The sequence below is a fragment of the Mugil cephalus genome, chromosome 4 (assembly GCF_022458985.1).
Source record: "Mugil cephalus isolate CIBA_MC_2020 chromosome 4, CIBA_Mcephalus_1.1, whole genome shotgun sequence".
NCBI classification, from domain to species: domain Eukaryota; kingdom Metazoa; phylum Chordata; class Actinopteri; order Mugiliformes; family Mugilidae; genus Mugil; species Mugil cephalus.
This window is the reverse complement of record NC_061773.1, coordinates 29,857,534-29,879,220: the sequence shown is the minus strand read 5'-3', so window position 1 is coordinate 29,879,220 and position 21,687 is coordinate 29,857,534. Positions and strand designations below refer to the sequence as shown.

The window sequence follows — 21,687 nt, the reverse complement described above, 5'->3', positions numbered from 1 at the left end:
AGAAACAAATGAGCAGAAACTGAGTAAAGATTTATTTATGTTTACTGTGAAAATGATGCGATTAAAATGATGTGATTAATCCTGATTTAATATTTGAACCTATTAACAGACCTGGTTTCTAGAATAATTAATGTTGTGTGTTCCTGTGTTTGACTGTGAGTAGTTGCTGTTGTTGTGCTTTTGCAGAGCATGATGTATGATGCATGATTTTGTTGTTGCAGGACTTGGAAAACCCCAGCTGAGTAAAGGAGGAACGTGTAGCTCGAGGTAAATATATCTCTAAGACATTTGTGTGGTTGATGATGGATCTCAGGTGACGCCATTGTTGGGTCCAGTTTGGGGACTTTTGGGCCGTTTCTTGGACTGTCCATTGTTCACGTTGTGGCTTCTGTCACTCACATTGTTCGTGTTGTGGCCTCGGACTCTGGGCTGGACTTCCTGACAGGAAAACGTCCAGGACTGAAGTCGAGCCTGAAACAAACATCCTCAACTGAACCGACCTCGATGATCTCAGCAACATGAAGTCTGGACAGTAGCTCTGTTAAAAAGCTTCGAGGAAACTGAACAGTTTTAATTATTATTTTTATTGTTAGCATTAATCAGTATTCAGTTGAAATAATATTTATTACTCTAGAGTTGAGTTTTAGCTTCTGTGCACTAAATTACAGAAGCATCACAAGTTCATGTCTGAATCCCTTTAAAAATATTGCATTTTGAACCCAAACTATCATATGAACTAAAACAACTTTGTGCATCATTAACCTGAGGAATAAACACAGGGGCTTTAAACAGCTGCTATACTGTATCGTATATTTGCCCCTTTGCATCATATACCTGATCCACTGACTCTATTAACACTATTGTTTCCAGACTCAGCTGATAGATGCTCAAAAACTACCACAAATATAAGATCCATGGTCCAGTTTTAGTTTGAACTGGATTAAGATCGTGCCATGAGCTGAAAGGCTGAAACCTGTTAGATACTTTATTTATCAGGCGGCGGCTGTGGACGGACGCCTCTGTACTGTGCTGTCTGGTACTTGTTGCTTTTTTACTTTTTAGTGTTGTTTTCTGCATTTGTTCTGCTATTAAATTTAGCAGAGAGGATCTCTTGCACATAGGACTATTAGTGTCTGACTTTTCCCTCCGGTTTCCACTCAGTCGGCCATTGTTTATATCTGCTCCTGGTTGAACAGCTTTGTTTTGTACCAATGAGTAAAGAGACTGGAGTGAAATTCCTTCTATGTGCACACAATAAAGCTGATTCTGATTCAGAAATATCATGAAAAGTTTGGAAAGACTGGAAAGAAACTTCAAACCTTTCCAAATCTCAGTTTGTATTAGAGTAGAACTAGTGGTTGTTGGGTCACATCCCTCTACGTCCATGGCTGAGATGTCTTCACTACTCTATGAATCTGTGTGGTTAATTATGATCCTGGTGGACGGATCGAGCCGATGGTTTCCAGCCCAAAAAAACACCAGAACATTAGATCGATATTTAGTTTAACCACTCAGATTGGTTCCACAAGTGAAAAACTCCATATCTGCTCTATTAGGCCTGAAACCAACGATGTGAATGGCTCGTTGTTCGATCTCCTCCACATCCAGACGTCCACCTCAACAGTGTTCATTGGCTCCACGTCGGCTCTCGTTGGACGCTTATTTTATGGTCGTGACAAATTGTTAGAACAAGTGACTCTTTGTTTGTTTTTATTAAACTTTACAAATTAATACCAACTTAAAGACTGAACTGGTGTTCACATTCTCTAGTGAATAACAAAAAAAATGCAAAAGTGAAACAAATTAGTGTAAGAGTTGTTTTTTACAATAAAGAGTCGTTTTTTTACAATAAACCCAAAATTCCTGACGGGCACTTAATGTATTTACAGTATAATACACATTAAACGGCCAATCAGAGGACACAGAGGAGATTAGTCCGGCTGATTGGATGAGACAACGAGTACTGAGCCCATTGATATGAGCAGTAAACAGAAACAACAACGTGCATCACAGGATAATTGATGGAAATCAATCATTATTGCTCATGGTAACAGCAGAACGAGTCATTTCAGGAGCCCTGTAGTGCAGAGTGATGAAGCACGTCATCATTCATGTAATAACACATGAGCTTTATACAAACCTGGAAAAGATTCAGCAGGAAATACCTCCACACAACTATTTACAACACGCCAACAAAAGTCATTCGTACCTCCACGTCGATTCACTGGAGACGTCAGCTTACTAACGAAACCTTAAGGCGGAATGATCAAGGCACATGTAGATAGACGAAACCAGAAAACATTGATTGATTCGACTGTTTGAAGAATAAAAGATTTTGACGTTAAAAAATCTGCACAATTACTGCAGCTTAATAAGTTCACACAAAGAGAGAGATCGTCATTTCATAGAAAACATGTAGAAAAACCCCAACAGAGAGTCAGAAACATTCACATTTTCTTCCATTTTCAAGCCTCAGCGAACAGATCAACTGCAGCTGCTTCTTACAAATGAAATTAGTTTCATAAACTTCAACCGCCAACACAATAAAAAGATAAAAGAGGCAGAACTGTTTCAAAACTGTGCAGAACCAAAATGGTTGCCATGGCTCGATTCCTTTGCCGATATCAGAAACGCGGTCCAGGGTAATGTCTGTAAAAAGATGCCTCCTCCACCCCAGCCCCCCGGTCTGTGGAGTCCCTTCTAGTTGCTGCTCTTGAGCTCGAAGCGGCTGTAAACCTGCTTGGACTTCATCTTGTTGTACTGGTTGACCAGGTCCAGCTTGCTGTGGCCCAGCGTCATCCTCTTCTGGTCTTGGCGGTTCATGAAAGCCGGGGGGGGCGGGGGGCTCTGCTGGCTCTCCGGCTCGGGCTGAGAAAGGTCCGGTCCTCCCCAGGGCGAGGAGCCGTGAGGGGACGGTGACCTCTGGTAGGTGTAGGGGTCTTTGTCTTTGGAGGAGGGCGCCAGGAAAAGGTCTGACAGTTTGTTCATGAACTGGTTCGGAGGAGTCCTCTGCTTGGGGATGGGCTTGCCGTCGTTGGCAGGGGTGGGCATGGGGATCTTGGGGGTCAGGTTGGAGTTGGGGCTGCTGTGGAACCCGCTCGGCTTGTGATCGTACAACCCTAGCGCCTGGAACTTCGAGGAGGTGCCTCCGATGTTGGCGCGCATGACGTCCGCCGGGTTGGGCTTGTTCCACTCGATGCCCATGGGCTGGACGTAGGCCGGCGGAGGGCGGTCGGGAATCGGGCCGTGATTGGTTCCTCCATTAGCAGAGCCTCGCACTCCTGACGTCACGCTCCCGATGCCTCGGTCGCTGCCGCCCCCCCCTCTCCGCTCGGGGCTCGGCCGAGAGTTGGTGGCAGGTTCCTTCTTGTCGTGAGTCACCTTGTAGACGGTGTTGGTGCTCATCCCGGGAGCCGCCTTCACACTGGACACGCTGTCACTTGATTGGCTGCTGGAGTTTTCAGAGAATCCTCTGTCACGCTGCCTGAAGGAGGAAAAACCAGGAAAGATCAGCACTAGTTGAGATCTGCTTCAGACTTCTCTATCATCTGCATTTGTGCCACTATTAGATATTTTCCACAAAATTATATATTTCATGACTTATTACCATATGCATCTTGCAAAATATCCTACATATTTTAGACAGATAGATAGAAAAAAGTCCGACACTGGATATGTCTATGTGAAAGAGATCCTCTCTGCAGATGCCGGACTTTTCTTCAACGTCTTAATTTGTCAAATTCTAATTCGGATTTATCTATAAACTCCATTGTCATTAAAGGAGTTCTCTCACTTGTTGCACAAAGCAAAACATATCAGGTCAAAGTACTCGAGTTGCCTGATCATCAGCCAGAACATTATGACCAACTTCCTAATATTGTGCTGGTATCCTTTGTGCTGACTCATCAGAGAATAGACATGGGCCCTCTGAGGGTGTATAACCCTGCTGTCAAGGAAACAAACTAAGGCAGGAGTTTAAGAGTTGTACCTTGAAGATGTGAATCTAAATCACGTTAGTTGCTAAAATAATTCTATAATAATTCTAATCTTGAATCTGTTTTCACTGTTATTTTGCTCCATCCTATGTTCCATCCTCCTACCTGTCAGGCAGCAGATCCAGACCCAGACCCGGGCCCATCATGGCTGGGTACGACGGGTAGTAGATCGGCCCCTCGTCGTCCTCGGGGTTAGACAAGGTCTCGATGATCTGCGAGTCGGCGTAAAGGCAGCGGAACTCCCGGTCGAAGCTGTCGGCGATCCGACCCGAGAAGTGCATCACCATGTTACTGTGAACCTGAGCCGAGAGCCAGGTGAAACTGGAGAGGAGAGAGGAGAGAGGAGAGGATTTCAGTTTAAATGGAGCATGAAACACACTTCAAAAGCCATGACAGATCCTTATAAATAGAGCAGCAGACAGTAAAAATAATCAGTCATTTAAAATTATAATTAATGATAAATAATAATATTTTATTACTTATATTGTGTATCATGTTACGAGAAATGGACAACTGATATACTACAGTAGTTGATTCTTAATTTTTAGTTTCACTAATTTGCCTGTGTGGTTCTGAGTGTGTATCTATGTATACATGTGTATGGCTACGCATAAACCTTTTCTTTCTTTCTTTTTTTGTTGTTTATTAATTCTATCATGTCATTGTTCTGTTTCATTGTGTTTTTTTATGTTAATGGTCGGACCCCCAGAAGAAAAGCTTCAACAAGGCTACAGCCGATGGTTTTACACGGTCAAAGACGTTGAACTTTTTAAACAAAAACTAATCATCAGATCAGGTTTTATTTCCAGCTCTCAGTGTGACTCTGTTGATATGTTTTCAGCTGAAGCTCTGCTGCCTTTTATTCCTCTGCATCAGTTTTGTGTGATTGAAACGTGAGCTACACACCATCAGTCTGGCTGCATCATTTACAACAAAGATCAACTCCTTCAGCATGAGCTGGTTCAAATAAGAGCTTCACGTTCCTTCCACCACGTCGCAATTAAACACAAACGGAGGCTCAGAGCTGGTTCCTATCGTACGTCTCTGTGTAAATTATCTCTTTCCACCTCCAGCTGATAAAAGCTTCAGGACTGTGGTGACTCAGTCAGTGACTCATCAGGTGCATGAACACAGAAGACGTCTGACTGCAGCAGAAATAATGTTTTCAACGTGGAACACACAAATATAAAGCATGTTTAATCCATGGGACCAAAACTAATCAGATGAACCCTTCAGTTCCACGCCAACAAAAACCAACCAGCACCAACAAAACCAACAATACCAACCAACCAGCACCAATACACCAACAATACCAACCAACCAGCACCAATAACACCAACAATACCAACCAACCAGCACCAATAACACCAACAATACCAACCAACCAGCACCAATAATACCAATACCAACCAATAATAATAATAATACCAACCAGCACCAATAACACCACCACAACGTTTCTAATGTCCATCAATGTCAGCTCATAGTTGGGACACTTTTAAAGATTTTTCTTTTACTGCTATGTGCTGCCGTCTTATTTCTGTAACCACCTCTGGATCTACAGAGCTGTTTATGACAAAACCTTCACACGAGTCCTTAATGTAGACAAAGAGAACCCAATAGAACACAAACAGAAATATCAGACTTCTGTGCTTCTTCATAGAGTTTAGAGAGTTGCTCCTCTAGGTTTACTGGTTCAGTTCCTGGTCTAGTTTAAATGAACCAGAGATTTGTTTGGTCCAGTTCTGCTGCATTAACCCAAGAAATCAGCAAAATCTAAATATCTCAATAAAAAAACTGGTAATGGAACAGCTACATGTCTAAAAACCTCTCAAATATCTAAACCTAAAACATTTTTACGCTCTCATGAGGTGGTTTTCCAGACTTTTTGTCATGATGCATGTGACCAGTTCATCTGAATCCAAGTGACGAGAATTATGGGATATACAGTATATTATATTATTATGGGATATGACCAGAGTTACAGCTCTAACACTAAACACCTTTTAATGGAAACACGAACAAACAGCAACTGGACTTGATCAAAATGTATCAAAATGATATAAACACGTGTTAGACTGGGTTATATTTTGTCTACTTTCAGGATTTGTGAGAAAATCTGTTGATGTTTTGAGTCATTTACATGTTGAAGTTTCTGAGGGACACAAATACTTTCCTAAACACTTGTAAGCAGCACTTTGTTTGCTGTGGTCTCTTTCTCAGCTGCAGGATGAATAAGGAGCTATCTAATCCAGTTAAATCTTAAAGTATTATTTAAACGTCCTTTCACAATCACAGCTCTGAGAAGTTAAACCTCAGTGAAATTAAAATGTTTCCAGGCTCGTGGAGCTGAGAGCGACAGCACGACTCGGAGGAACCTGCAGGACGACTCCCTCAGCCGTAAATAAATCAGCCACAGGGTAAATTCCTGTCAGAGCACGCCTTCTCTGCACAAACCATCAAGTTCATTTTCACCCTTTCACCGTTCAGGTTTTAAACGACGATTATGTCACAACAGACTCTCGTTAGGAGTTCAGATAATAAACAGAGTCATAGACAAACTTAACCAAAGACACATTTTCTAGCTTTATATGCACTTTTCAAACATTTATTGGACATTTATACATTTATAAGCTGACATTAGTCAATAAAGACTTTAAATCCTGTTTAACAATAATTTACATTTATCTGCTCATTCACTTTTCTTTTAAATCTTATGCTACTGGAGTTTTTTCATCGTTAAATCTGATAGTGATCACTGAGTCAATATTTTAACTTTAATCGTTCATCAGTGAAAACAGAACGCGACCTTATCTCCACAAGAATGTTTCTTATTTGCTTCTCACACGAGTAAATCACATTTATGGACCTGGGCGCTGCCGACTTAACAAAGTGTTTCTGTTTGATTTAATATCAGAGCTGTGAAGTAGGTGTTAATGAAGATGAGGAGGAGGAGGAGGAGGGCCTTCTACCAGGTGATAAAACAACATTTTCCTTGCCTGAGCCCTGGCAGCCTTTCAGACCTCACCCTTCATTCCTGTGTGGTTTGAAGCCTGTCAGTCGGACCCAGCCCTGGTTACCTAACCACACACCAAGCTGGGTCACAGCCCAGATAAAACCAGCCAGAAAACCGGTGAATGAAGCTGAGTCAGGACACGAATCTTCTCTCAGGTGGACGTTAAACCTCCAACCTGCTTCTGAGGGGTTTAACATTCAGAGTGAAATTCTAAATCCTGTTGTCCACCTTTAAAAACACAACCTCAGTCACAGCTCAGGCCTTTAAAGCCTTTACGCTGCAGTAGGAATGTCCTGATCTGTATCTGGAGATCAGTATCAGGGGGTGATGAGGATGTGTGGTGAGGTGGTAGTAGGAGATGATCTAAACACAATCCATGGAGTCACTCAGGTCAAAGGCTGCAGACAAACAACAACGACAACAAACACTGACGCTGCAACGTTTAGAAGAAGAGGAAAGTTTCCTGGAGACTAATCTTCCAGAGAGGGTTAGGGAGTTTATGACCAGAACATTTGTGGAGCAGAGAACACAAGGTACGAGCTCCTCTCTCCACATGAACTCTGACTGGAAGAAACATTCACTGGACTGGATCCAGTCGACTCCAGAGAAGACTTTAGGAAGCTACAGGAGACCAACGCTAGGACATTTACCTCCAGATCAGGACGTCTTTACTCTACAGCTCTGATACAAAGAGACGAAATTAAAACACCCATTTTTGGTTTATGACCACGGTGAAGAACAAACCTTTATTTCTACAAAGCGCTCCATGTTTGATCTCCGTTAATAATAATAATAATAATAATAATAATAATAATAATAATAATAATAATAATAATGAGGTAAACAGACGTTTCTACGGAGACTGAAAAACATGTAACTTTTAAAGAAAACATCTTCATCCATTTTAACTCCAGTAAACAAGTCATCAGTTTGGTCTAAAACCCGAAGAACCTGCTCCTCGCTGGCTGCTGCTGCTCTACATTTATTTTATTTTAACGTCCTGATGACACAGTTCATTTGCACAAGCTATAAAAGCAGCAATAATCAAAGCACCAAGTCCAACAACAGGTCACAGTTTCCAAACAGCTCAGTCTCATCACATGCACTTTTAAAACTTTAGCCTCAAGTTTATTGGTTTCTTTTCGTCGGGATCTAAATCAGGTGAGTTTATAAAGTATAATGTTTGAAAACGTCTCTATTTCTTTGTGTAACATCTTCTGGACAGAAATCAGCTGCAGACGTTTAATTTCTTTCTAATAATTCTTGTGCTGACTTGTGCTGCTCAGAGCTGCTCTCCTCTGCAGTACTGACAGGTATAATTACAGGTGTAAGTACAGGTATAATTACAGGTATAATTACTCAGCTGTTCCTCTCACAGAGCATCGCTCTGCTGCACAACACCAGCTTTGTTGCTCTGCTTATCCTCACCGACATTTGCAAACACACGGCAGGCTCCAGGTCCACCCACTTCCTCCTGTAATCCACTGTTAATCTGCTTATCGGCCAGAATGCAAAGTAGATGTCAGGCTGCAAACAGAGGATCCGTTCAGAGGAGATCTGATCCCAGAGAGTCGGCTCAGAGGACAGGTGTGGTCACATTTGACTGGTCTGGTCTGAGCCACATGTGGAGGTGGTCTGGGACTCATCTGACCTCATTCCTTTGGTTGGTGTGAACACACATTGAGTCATAACGTATGAAACTTACAATTGCAGATTCTCCTTCACACAACCACGAGAAACAGAGCAGCATTATGCATTAGCGTTAGCTTCTGTCTGAGCTAACATTCAAGACAGTCAGCTGACCAGAGCCTCAGTCATTCAGTCATGTTTACCGACTCATCTGAAAGGACAATGGCGTGCTCAGAGTTTATGACTTGTTCCTCTTCATGTGTGTTTTCCCTTGAAAGCTCTTTTATAGCACAGCGGGACATAGAAACAGTAACCTACATATGTAGCTACACTGGTCTGAGTCATTTAAACTTCCTCATCAGTCTGGTTAGCCCTGTAACAATTAATTTTTATTTCTACTTCCTGCTTCAGTTTCAACAATAACCTCCTCAATAACCTCCTCAGGTAACCTTACAGATTCTTCATTGATCCAAAACTATCAATTCAAAAATGAAGAAATGAAGGAGAAGCAGCCGGAGACAGACTGCTACCAAGAGGCAATGATTTACAACAACTTACAGCCCAGTCTTAACCTCTGTCCCCAAGAAGTTTAAACCTCCATCACACCTTGAGAACGGAGCTTATGACTGACAATGGTTTCGTTAGAGCGACATTCACCCACAGAGTTTCCTATTTAAACCTCAAACGTCCCTCCAGACCCTTAGAAGTGAAGAAGATACTCAGAGGAAACATCCACTTGGCTTCTTTTTAGAAGCCTTTTGGATATAAACCATGGCCTGGAGGACCGAGAAGCCTCACAGACACATGAGGGCAACGAACAAATGTGGAAGAAGAAGAAAATGCTGAAGTGACTGTTTGTGTTGAAATACTATGAAATATTTGTTACTTTTGTGAAATTTTCTAATGTTCCTGAGTTAAATCCAGATGAATGAATGTCTCCTATCTGGTTCCTGGTCTCATATCTGGTTCCTGGTCCTTAAACTAATGTAAACATGTATTTGTCACATTAGAACATCATCAACATCATCACATTAGAAACATTAGGACACTTGTTCTTCTTCATGGTTCCTAATAAACCAGTTCAGAGGGGGACCTTGTAGACCACATTAGACCCTGATTAGACCTGAAAGTGTTTCCTTGATCTTCTCTGATTGGCTCAATGAAAACCACATGACAATAAATCTCACTGAGAGGAACCAGGAACCACGTTACCACATATGGTTCCTGGTTCCTATAAAGGGTTAAATGTTTAGTGGTTGTGTAAATGTGAGTCTGTTCCTCACCTGTACGAGCCGGCGATGACGTCCTCACAGTCGATGATCATGAACTTCTCCAGGACCTGGCCAGTGAACTTCTTGCCGCTCTTGGTGCAGTAGGTGTCACCACAGACGCTACGAATGCGCATGTTCTGCACACGGACACACAAACACAGTCTTGACGCAAACAACAATCTACAGGAACCCTGATCTAATCCTAGAAAACAAAACTAAAGATCTTGCTTTAAAGCTTTGAAACTGACCGGCAAAGATTATTAAAAGCAAATCAGATCATAACACAACTTTAAACAGCCTTCTTCTGGTTTTAGGGCACAAATATTAGATCTGACCACACTAGTCCTGACGTCTCTTGAAGTATTTGGACCAACATCTACTATTGTATAGTTACATGATATCGTTTCAGCTGACATCTTTATTCCTTGCATTTGTTGCTCTTCACCTTATTTATTTTAGTTCTCAGGACTCATTAAATTTGCTCAGTGTGAGTCGCTGCAGTTTCATTTCACTGCGGCTGTACCTGTACACCATGACAAATAATAAACCCTGAATCCTCGAGCTAATCAGCTGGAAAGTCGTACAGAAGTTGACACATATTTGCAGAATCAAGAGAATCAGAGACATTTTAATCTGTAGTTTAAAATACTGAGTGTATATATGTGTCCCAACTTCAAGTGAGGTTAGTCAAATAATATTTAGGAAACCTGAACATATTTAGTTTGATCTGAAAGTCACATGACTAGAGTTAATCACCTGATACTCACTTGGACCTGGTCCTGGACCTGGAGGAACCTTGTTACAGACCTTAATCCCTTAGACAGACGTTCCTATTTAAAGCCTTAACTCCCCACCAGTCCGTTACAACTAAAGCTTCATTTATATGATCTGACTGAAATAATGTGATGCTCTTACACTCAGATGTGAGTACTCGAGGTCCAGTGCCGAGCACATCTCCATGAAGTAGCTGAGGTTCTTCTCATCCAGGAGCATGTAGACGGGGACCCGGCGCTTGTTGGACGCCTCCATGAGGTCACAGAGCAGATCTACATCGGTGAACACGTCCATCACCAGCGCAATGACCTGCAGCAGACGATCAACAACACGTCACCGAGGCCGTCAGGGTTAAAGCATTCTGACATTTACTGAACCAGCGCTGAGAATTTTTAGGTTTAGTAACTTCACATGTGCATGAACATCAAACAGACTTTTGTTAAAAGAGTCTGTTATTGTTTCACTTTAATTTTAATAGTTTTCCTGGACTGATGATAACAATGTTCTATAAACGTCGTGTGAAATTCAGTTTTTGTGTGAAAATGTTGGAAACGTTTGACAGAAACAAGTTTTGGGAACATAACAACCACAGATGAGCTGTAAGTGTTGTTCTCTCACAGTCCTGTTGTGTCCATGTTTAGTCACATTAGCACCATTCAAGTTTTTCACAGACTCATTTTAGTTCTGAGGCCACACACATTCAGCTCAAATGGGAAGGACCAGTAAGATAAGAGAATATGACCTATACATAACGACAACTTATAATATCCCCCGTCTTTACATAACGTGTAAAGACGTTGTTGAAGCGTACATTACATAATCAAATGATCAAACATGACAGAAGGTGGAGAGGAGGCCGGCTCAGGCCTATCGACTCCCTCCAGGGACAAAGAAACACAGTCAGGTGGACTAAGAACAACAACACATGCTTTTGCAGAACAACTTCCTGATGAAAACATGTGATGATTCTCAGCAACAGGTCTTAAACATGTGACTCCAGAGCACATTTATGGAAGTTTGTTCACTTCTGTCAAACCAGATCCTGTATTTCACAGAGTTTAGTCTGGCTACATCAGGCTGGCTTGGATGTTCACATGAAGTGAAGATAAAAAAAAAGATCTTTGTACTTTGTGGTTTCTTTAGGTTTACTTTAGTTTCTTTTCTGTTCCTCTTCTTGTGCATGCAAACTTTGGACTTGGCAAGATAGATTCCGGATGATGGGAAACCGCAGTACAGTCACTCTGTACAGCCATATATCCCAGAATGCATTTCAGTTAAGCTCCAAAGTCTACACAAGTTACCTCCAGATATAGGGCTGTGTGGTACACCAGTTCATTCCAAATACTGGTATTTTTTACGTTACGATGTGAATTTGTAATATACCAGCATGCCGATGTTTTGATTACACAGCATTTGGAATGCTGCAACACTGTGAGACACTGCAGTAGGAGCTGTGCCAAAAACAGGTGCTGTGTCAGTTATTTTTTAACCGGCTACAGCTTCATAGGAATGAGAAAGGAAATGTTGCATGCAGATCACAATCATTCCAGTGACATTACAGACATAGCAGTTTAAATATGTTTAAATATGAATCAATATGCCAAAATAAATGAAACCATAATTGTCACTGTTTCTTCATTTCATCTTGATAACATTTCATTCTTTTCTTTTTATCCTCCCAGATTTCGACATCAGCAGTCAGTGCTAACACGGGGCCATGCTAACCTGTTTTACTACTAGTGTGGGTAAAATAAAAAATAGTCCATTAGTAAAATAGTCCATCCTTAGTTAATCTACTGCATTAATTAATCTCTCAAACAGTAGAAAATGTTTTGATCACGTGATTATGCATGGAAAAAAAAAATAAAAAATCCTGTGATACCATCAGAATTTTGAAAAAATACTTGGATATATATTTTTTGGTTATACTGCCCAGCAGTAAATTCAGTCCAATTTGATCTCAAACAGGCCAGACCAGTAACATAACAAAAAAATAACCAATAAATAACAACAACTCCAGATTTTTTCCATTAGTGTGAATGCAAACAGTTAATAAACATCCCTTTAAAAAATGTATTTCTTAATATAAATCAGTATAATCTGGGCTCATGTCTGTCTGACGTCTAGTCCTGGTCTCAGTGTTGCGTTCTGTTCACTTCTCTGAATAAAACAGTGGATAAATTAGAGATAGAAGTTATTTCATTGATAAATTACAGTCTCTTATAGAATTTTCACACTTTGCAAATTCATGCCAGTGCAGGACACAACAAACAAAACTAGACACACACACTGACTCGTGTGTAATAGTTTCAATAGAAATATTTTTGTGTTGAAAATTTTCCTTTGACTCATGTTAAATGAATTACAACAAAGGATGAAGGGGTGTGTTTAAATCAGCTGAGGTTTTATGAGAGAGAAAGAGAGATGTCAGTTCAAGTTTTACTGCTGTGATAAAGTGGAGCAGGTCAAAGTTCATTTATTGTCCTAATCTGGGGAGTGGAGGGAGATAAGTGGAACAAGCCTCGGCTCCTGTGAGCTGTTTGTTAACTCAATCCACCGACTGCCTTCAGACCGACACCTGATCTGTGACCCACTGACTCAGCAGACACTTCTCAGACATTAATGCAGACGTTTAAATTAAGACTTTTTGTTTGTGATAGACTTGAGATCTTTCACGTTAAAATCTATTTATTCGCACGGCAGCAGGAGGAAGTGAGTCACCAGCAGCCTGTGTTCTACTGTTAGCCAACAAGACATGTCAGAGATCACAGGACTACAGCTCCAGGGGCAGAGTCCCTATTTACAGTGTCCTCACATTTCTACTTGGAAAATCAAATAAACAACGATACAGAGCTGCACCACGGACGTTCATATACTTCTACACAAAAAATGACTCAAACATCAGCAAATCAGCAAGTCACATAAGTCCTGGAAGTAGACAAGAGAACCCAAACAAAGACAAGAAACTGAAATATTACACTAAAATGAGACAATATTACATATCAGTGAGTCTGTGAGTCCTTCAGACTAAATGTTCCTGTAACAGCTGATCAGGGTCTAATCTGATCCCATTAATCAGATCAGAACCAGCTGAGATGTGAGATGTTGGTGGTTTCCTCTCATCAGCTGATGCTCCAACATTTCTACTGGATGAAGGTCAGGACTTTGACTTGTTCCTAAACATTCATCTGGTTCTTCTGGAGAACCACTGGTGTTCTTGGGCTCCTTGTCTTCCTCCATGACCCAGTTTCTCTTCACATTCAGCTCATGGACTCATGTCCTGACATTTTCTTTCAGAGTTCACTGGTAGAATTCACAGTTCATTGGTCCATCAATGATGAGCAGATGCAGCAGAACAGGCCCAAACCAGGACATTAGCGTCCCCATGTTCATGGAGGGATGAGGTTCTGATGCTGGAATGCAGTGTTGGTTCATCTCCAAACATGACGATGCCCAAACATTTAAACCAAACTATTCTACTCTGGTCTCATCTGTCCACTAAACATTGTCCCACATGTTCTTTGTGGACAGAGAGCAGTGTCTTTGGTTGTTGAGTGGATTCATCAACATTAACATCAGCCAATGTGAGAGAGGCCTTTAGCTGCTTAGAAGTTCCCCTGGGTTCCTCTGGTTCCTCTCCCACTATGATGGAGTGATGTTTCTCCTCACAAAGCTCCTTTGTCTGTTGTCATCGTACACTTCAACATGAGACAAATCCCTGATTTATAGAAACTAAACCAGGACCTGAGTCTCATCACATTCATGGAAACACTCCTGGACTCTGGTTTAATCTTAATTGGCTCATTTTATTAAATAAACTAATACTAAAGTATAATATGTGATGTCAATATATAAAGACACAGGTCTGATATTCCTGTTTCATGTGTTTGTTTTTTTTGGTTTCTCTTTATCTACTTTCAGGACTTGTGTGAGTATCTGTTGATGTTTTGAGTCATTTTTATGCAGAAATTAAAATAAAACCACTTTAAAGAGACATGACAGCAGCAGCGAGACACAAAAAAGAAGACACCAACATGCAAACCAATCACCAAGATGCACAGAAAGCCTCCAGCAGAGTTTGGAGGCTGTTGTTGAAGCGTACGTTACATGAGCATTCGTTTGCTGATCAAACATGGCAGCAGGTGGAGAGGAGGCCGGCTCAGGCCTGTCGACTCCCTCCAGGGACAAATGAACGCAGTCAGGTGGACTAAGAACAAACTTAAAAACACTCCTAATGAATCCTCCTCCTGTTGTTTGTCTCACATTCCCTCTACGTTCATGAACTATTTTCCTTTTCAAAGTCTAACGTCACTGAAAAACCAGTTTCACCTCAAACATTGAGTTAATTACTCATTTATATCAGGAGTGTGTATGAAAGCTGCAAAACATCAGGGTGGACTGACTTTATTAATCACTTACAGGCTGCAAACTGGTCACAGATTCATGTCACATTATTTTTATTCATGAATTTATTCTAATATTTGTGACAAATTGAATTTAAAGCTGATTCCGTGGCCAGTTTACAGCATCACGCATGAATAAAGTCAGTGATCTGCTGCAGCTTTCATGCACACTCCTGAAATAAATGAACCATAAAGGCCGTGGCTGCCTTTAAACTTTTGAAGTTAGAAGAGCAGCTCATGGCTCATTCAGAACTGTTTGTCCCTGAACATCGTAAAGAAAAGCTCCTAAACCAGCTGGAAGCCACTGGAAACGGTTCTGACACGTCTGCGTGGAGTTCCTTGAGGCGGACTCAGTTCATGTGAATAAACTGGTCTGACATGTCAGTGTTGAAGCTGAAAACAAACAGAGGATCTGGAGCTTTTCTTTGTCAGAAATAAATCAAACAAACGGAACATGGGAACTGACAGGAGGCATTTTACACCATTTTCTGTCATTTTACGCACAAAAACAATCAAAGAGTTTGAGCTCAGTTCCTGCAGAGGTCTGACCACACTTAATTTATGTTATAGATTTATACATATTAATGTCGGGGGGGCTGTTACCTTCTTGGCCTTGTTGATCAGGGACCTGATGAGGTCCTTGATGTTGTGGGATTTGTCCCTCTGGAAGAAGATCTGCGTCTCAGACGGTCCGTACCTCGCCGGGGGCGAGGGCCAGCCGAGCTCCAGCATCGGCGGGTCCTCGTCGGACATCATGGGGAAGTAGGTCCCGGAGGTGAGCTCGGACACGGCGTCTCCGTCCCCGAAGTCCGGGGCACCGGCGCCGCCGCTGCTGTCAGGGGCGCACGCTTTGCTGACCGCATGCTGCCCGATGTAGCGGATCTCAAGCGGGGAGAGGAAGCTGAGCTCCCGCTCCTCCGCCAGGACCCTGCGGTACTCCTTCTCCCCGTGCTCCAGCAGCGCGTCCGTGGCCAGACGCGCCGCCTCGTTGTGGCTCAGCTCCAGCGTGGAGCCCTGGCGCCACGGGTTCTTCGCCTCCTCCAGCCGGGACGCGAGCTTCCCCAGCGGCTTACGGCCGTTGGAGGTCGGCCTCAGACCCTCCGAGCTGATCATGGCGCCGCCGTCAGCAGGTGAGCTTTAGGATTAAATCACCCGTCGGCGGAATAAAGAAAGAAGAGAGATGAAGCCTCAGGGGACGAGGCAGCAGACCCGGGTCCTATGCGCTGCTGCTCCCGGTCTCTGGACACATAGTTGTAGAACAAACCGGATTAAAGTGGAGCTGATTAATGAAGCTAAAATAATCCTCCCAGACTTCCCCCCAGCTCTTTGTGAAAGAACACTTGGCTCGTTTCTGTCCTCAGGCCTTCAGTGTCGTGTTAATCCGGATCTGCGGCTCCTCCGCCGGTCAAATGGTCCTGTCTTCTCCGGTAACACGTCCCGTCGCTTGTTGTGGCAGGATGTTGGCTCCCAGGGGCCTCCTCTCCCTACGCGTCACGCTGCCAGGTGTCAGGTGTGTGTTTTCTGCTCACCTGTTGCAAACGGCTCTGTCATTGGTTCTGCAGAGCGCACTGGCTCCTCCCCCTCCCCCTCCCCCCGTCTCCAGGACAACCAGCGCCCTCCAGGTAGACTTTTTAAAATAGTTTCAAAATAAAACGCACGAAGCTGAAAGAAAACGACTAAAGATGAACGTGGATTTAGTCTTTAATGATTTCATCAATGTTTATGTTATTTACCAATTGTGTCATCATCAGTCTACTTACGATTCATTATTTAACAGATCCATCTGTAAATATTGTCCATATGCTATAAAACCAACCTGCACCATTCCTCCTATATATCACACTCTCTATCCTACATGAATGTCTGGTTAGATGCACCTGCACATGTGAAATGACAATAAATCTGAATCTAATCTACAGAGGTTTTATTGTATTTATTGTAGCTTTTGTCTCTTTTCTTCCTCCACCACCAACACACTTTAATTCTCTAACCATGTATCTGTAAGACATGTACTGACGCTTTTCTTCCGACACAGAAATGTTCTCATCGTCTCTGCTCATCTGATGTGTGAAATGAGAAACCCTCCTCCCCCACCCTTCCTCCTCCCCCGGGACTCTCTCAGTCTGTGGTGGTGATGTGTTACATGTGAAGCTGCAGCCCCAATTCAGCTAAAAGCTCCCAGTCGTCTCCGTGGACGTTTCCCTTCGTCCTCATGCATAATAAACACACACAGGTTGGGACAAAACATTAGGTACAGCAGTGAACGCATTCTGATCTAAATAATGAGTTCATCACAAAGAAGATGATTCACCTGGATTATCAATAATTTATGGCAAATACACTTGATAATTAACAGTTTTTGCTGTAAAACATATATAGATATAAATTGATGACATTTTATATATTAACTAAATGAAAATCATTTTTTTGGGGCCACAGGGACCAGACTACATATCACATCACTGACTCCACGGTTTGTCTGGAAATGAGAACAGAAGTCGTTTGTAATCTCCTTGTGATTGTTTGTGTCTCTTTGTGTGTTTCAGGGTCTTTTTGTAGACATTAAAACATGGTTCCTCTGGTGGTTTATGGGACGGCAGCGTCTCCATGAACCAATCAGAGCTCTGGACACCAGCTGTGTTTGATGCAATACGTCATTTTCTTCTGGTTTCACTGATAAAAGTCATTATAGGATTCAACCAACACAACACAACTTGTTCTTATTTTTTAACTGTGTGTTAACTTTGATTCCTCAACAACAATATCAAGCCAACAATTTGTCTTTAAACAGAAACTTCCTTGGAAGTGGTTATTCATCAGGTATCAGGTGATGCCTGAGGAATCCTCCATTCATCCAACCTGTTTCACGAAAACCTTCCATCTACAGTGAACTCCGGTCGGTGTCTGATTCAGTCGTGTGTGTAATTGAAAACCTTTCATATTCATTTACAGAGGAAACAAAGTCAATAACGCTCCTTTTCAGCTGTTTGTGCAACACTTGAATTCCAGAGAAATTTCCTTGAATAAACAGTTTTTGTCCGTTTGTTTCTGCCGAACAAATAAAAGTCTGTTAATGATTTCAGTCATTAAGAAAAATAGTTTAGATCAAAGGTTTTTAACATTTATTAGGCCCCAGACTGAATCAGCTCTGATGTTCTAATGTGACAAATACATGTTTACACTAGTTTAAGGACCAGGAACCAGATATGAGACCAGGACCCAGATATGAGACCAGGAACCAGGACCAGGAACCATATATGAGACCAGAACCAGATATGAGACCAGAACCAGATATGAGACCAGAACCAGATATGAGACCAAGACCCAGATATTAGACCAGGAACCAGCTATGAGACATTCATTCATCTGGATTTAGCTCAGGAACATTAGAAAGTATTTCAATGAGTGGCCTAAAATGGGTTAAACACTTTATTCAATATCAATATTATATAAGATGAGACTTTATTCATCAAGTTAAACAGGAATTGGACCAAAATAACATGAAGAGTGATGACGTGAAGTGAAGTTGGTACAGAATTCCAGTATTATAAGTTCTTCATATGTGAAGAAAATAACCTAAGTTAAAGTTAAGGAGTGTGACCTGAGATTTATTGTAGCTACTCAGAGTCTCAACTATTATATTTGTCATAGAGACTTGACGGATGAAACAATAGACACAAAAGAGAAGAATTTAACTCTCCAGTTTCACTTCAGGTGATAGTTTAGAGCTTAACCCTTCCATGGAATCTAGTCTTTTTATTTACATATCTTCTTCCTCTTTCATTGGAAGTGATGTTTAAACAAGGACTAGACGGATTAAAGTGGGTAAATGAATGCGAGTGATCTGCTGATAGAACCAGTGAACCTCCACACTAGTTTCAGACTAAAACCAAGTAGAATAGTTGAGACTTTTCCGTCAGTGAATTCAGTTTTATCGCGTTCACATATGAAAAAGAGAAGAACGCTTCCTTCTGGATGGTTCTAGTTCTCACTCAATCATTAACTTCCTACAATAACAAGTTGTAATAGTTTATGAGGAGAATTTAGTAGCTTGGGTCCAGGTCACCAGGTGAACCGAGGATGTACTGGAACTCCTAAATAGTTTTCTGTGATAATGAAGAGCCCTGTCAATGTATACTCATAAAACTGCACCTTACCTGTTTTATATAACAGATAAGATGAAAAGAAGCTGTCAGGTGTGACTTTAGCTCTTTGGGAGAAGAGGAAGGTCCGTAAAGGCTTGTAAACATCCGTGAGGAGCTGAGCTTTGACTGGATGTTTGTCCAACAGGGCGCTGCAGCTCGACATCATCTCTCTGCGCCATTTCAATGAGTCAATAGTCTGTTTTGTACAGGCTGGAGTCTGTTGACTTTCATACAGTGCGTCCAGGTCACGAGTCGGTCGGGAGGGATGGATGGAGGGATGGGGGGCCGGACGTTTTGAAAAGCTTCAGCTACAGAGAAATGAAGCCGAGGCCAGAGCTGCTGCTGCTGTTCTCTCATGTAAACGCAAAGTCTGGAGTTAACGCTAGTTCATTCACATTTAGCTCCACACATCTCTATGTTCATCCAGACGTTTCTAGGTCGGTCAGTGTAAACTCAGAGTGGGGATGGTCCTGGTACTGGGTAGCATGATGCTAACGGTGCTGACGCTAACAGTGGTGACTATAACATTGCTGATGCTAACGGTGCTGACGCTAACAGTGATGACTGTAACACTGCTGATGCTAACGGTGCTGATGCTAACGATAGTAACCAGACTGATCCTGTTCCATTGAGTGTTTAATTAGCTTAGCATCCTTAGCTCTATAGCTGCATGGATGGAAGTGAAGCTTTAACATGTCTGAGACCAAACGTTTGTCTAAAGTTTGTCTGGACTTCACCTCTAAAGATGCAACAAGGAGGAAACACCTGGAATTAGATCCAACATCTGACCACACATAGCATTAGCATTAGCATAGTAGCGTCTCTGATGCCTGACAGACCCCACGACACTGGTTCATTATTATTATTATTATTATTATTATTATTATTGTTGTTGTTGTTGTTATTGTTATTATATTTGTTCATTTATCTCCTAGTCTTAGTTATATTTATATTATTTAAATTAATATTCTGTTCAACTCACACGTCACAAAATGCCTTAAAAATAAAAAGGTGCCTTTTAATTCATTTTTTTTTTTTTTTGGACAAAGTCTGTATTTTTCATTCTTTAAGTTCTAAAGAACCGTTTTGACTCCGGTATCAAATAAAACCAGACCCAGACCCAGACCTGGCGTTGGCTGGGGATGAGACACATTTAATGAACTAAGAGCAGGTAGATGGATCAGGTGAGATCAGTAGTTTTATTTTAACGTCCTGATCACATGAACCCTTCGAAGCCTTTTACTTCATATCAGTTTGTCATTTCTAATAATCTGAGGACAAACACAGTTCACTGCACACTGAGGGTTAATAACATTTTAAGGTTTAATTTGAGCCTTTTGCAGCGTGTTTTGACTAAAGCTGAGTTTAAATCTGTAAAATGTTTAGTTGGACTTTTATCTTGTGCTCTGCTGGAAACTCGTGCTACCACTTCTCCTGCAGGTGCTTTTATTGTTCTAGGAACTATTCCTGTCTTTTTATCAGCCTCAGGAGTTTTATATTTCTAGTTTCTTCCTGTTCCATTTACAGTTAAGTCCCTACATCAGCCGTGACTCATGGTTTCATGTAAATTAAGCCTGGAAGCTGTTTCCAGTATGACAGTGATGGCAGTGATGGCAGCTGACTCATCTCTGACATGACTGGCAGATTTAACCGGGAGTTATTACATTTACCTGTAGAGCTGGTGGTTCAGGCGCCTGGACCTGGACGCCTCAGCTCCTCCTCTTACTTCTTGAGAAACTAGAATATCAACATTAGAAATACAGAGATTCACCTTTATTTATTTATTATGACTCCATTCATCCAGGCGAGCAATAAACGTATAAAAATACATTCACACAGAAGAAGTTGCACAATTCATAACGAGATAAAAGTAATAGTAGTAACAGTGGTCATGGACAGGTGAATGCAGCAGGTTTATGAATGGTTCCCATCACTAGAGGCTGTAAAACTGAAATAATACAGAGAATAATAAAGAGGTGCAGCTCTGAGGATGATTAATAATGATTAATATAGTTACCGGAACGTAGGTGGAGGTCAGAGGTTTGGAGCTTAAGTCGGGAGCGGAGGCAGTTCTTTTGTTTTTATGCTAATTCTGTTTAATGAACTGGAACCAATGAATCAATCTGTGAGAGTGGAGCTAAGGTCAGTTAGCGAGGTAGCACAGGCTCAGTCACTTTAACCAGCAAATGTTTTACTGAGTGGAAGGAAGGAAGGAAGGAAAAAAGAAAGAAGGAAGGAAGGAAGATAGAAGGACGGATGGATTCACATTAACCAAATTAGGTCACATGGGTCCCAGACCACCTGCACATCTCGACTCTAGAGACCAGGATCTCTGGCCTCTTTTCTATTTTCTTTTTCTTTCTTTGATGTTGATGATTTATTTCCTTAATTCATTTCATTTCTGTGGTTTGATCAAAGGAAACATTAACCTGCTTTTATCAGTTTGACTGATCA

At 41.7% G+C, this 21,687-nt stretch overlaps 2 protein-coding genes across 2 annotated transcripts in view; one reads left to right on the top strand and one right to left on the bottom strand.

Annotated features, from left to right (window-relative positions):
• The window catches only part of LOC125006460 (nuclear factor 7, ovary-like), a 1,183,669-nt gene that overhangs the window by 215,875 nt on the left and 946,107 nt on the right, over nt 1-21,687 (top strand). The gene's annotated exons all lie outside the window — the stretch shown is intronic.
• On the bottom strand, nt 1,694-16,972 carry fam83c (family with sequence similarity 83 member C). The gene is made up of 5 exons (XM_047582484.1): nt 15,692-16,972; nt 10,827-10,994; nt 9,924-10,048; nt 4,101-4,316; nt 1,694-3,484 (listed from the first exon to the last, which is right to left on the bottom strand). Exons 1-5 carry the CDS (start codon nt 16,199-16,201, stop codon nt 2,701-2,703), a joined length of 1,803 nt encoding a protein of 600 aa, XP_047438440.1. The 5' UTR covers nt 16,202-16,972; the 3' UTR covers nt 1,694-2,700.

What these genes read in the sequence shown, in the direction of transcription:
- fam83c (XM_047582484.1), bottom strand. Translation starts at nt 16,201, where the DNA reads ATGATCAGCTCGGAGGGTCTGAGGCCGACCTCCAACGGCCGTAAGCCG. An exon ending in TCGAGTACTCACATCTGAGT is followed by an intron (nt 10,049 to 10,826) that starts GTAAGAGCATCA and finishes GTCCGTGTGCAG; the next exon opens with AACATGCGCATTCGTAGCGT. An exon ending in CTGGATCTGCTGCCTGACAG is followed by an intron (nt 3,485 to 4,100) that starts GTAGGAGGATGG and finishes TTCCTCCTTCAG; the next exon opens with GCAGCGTGACAGAGGATTCT.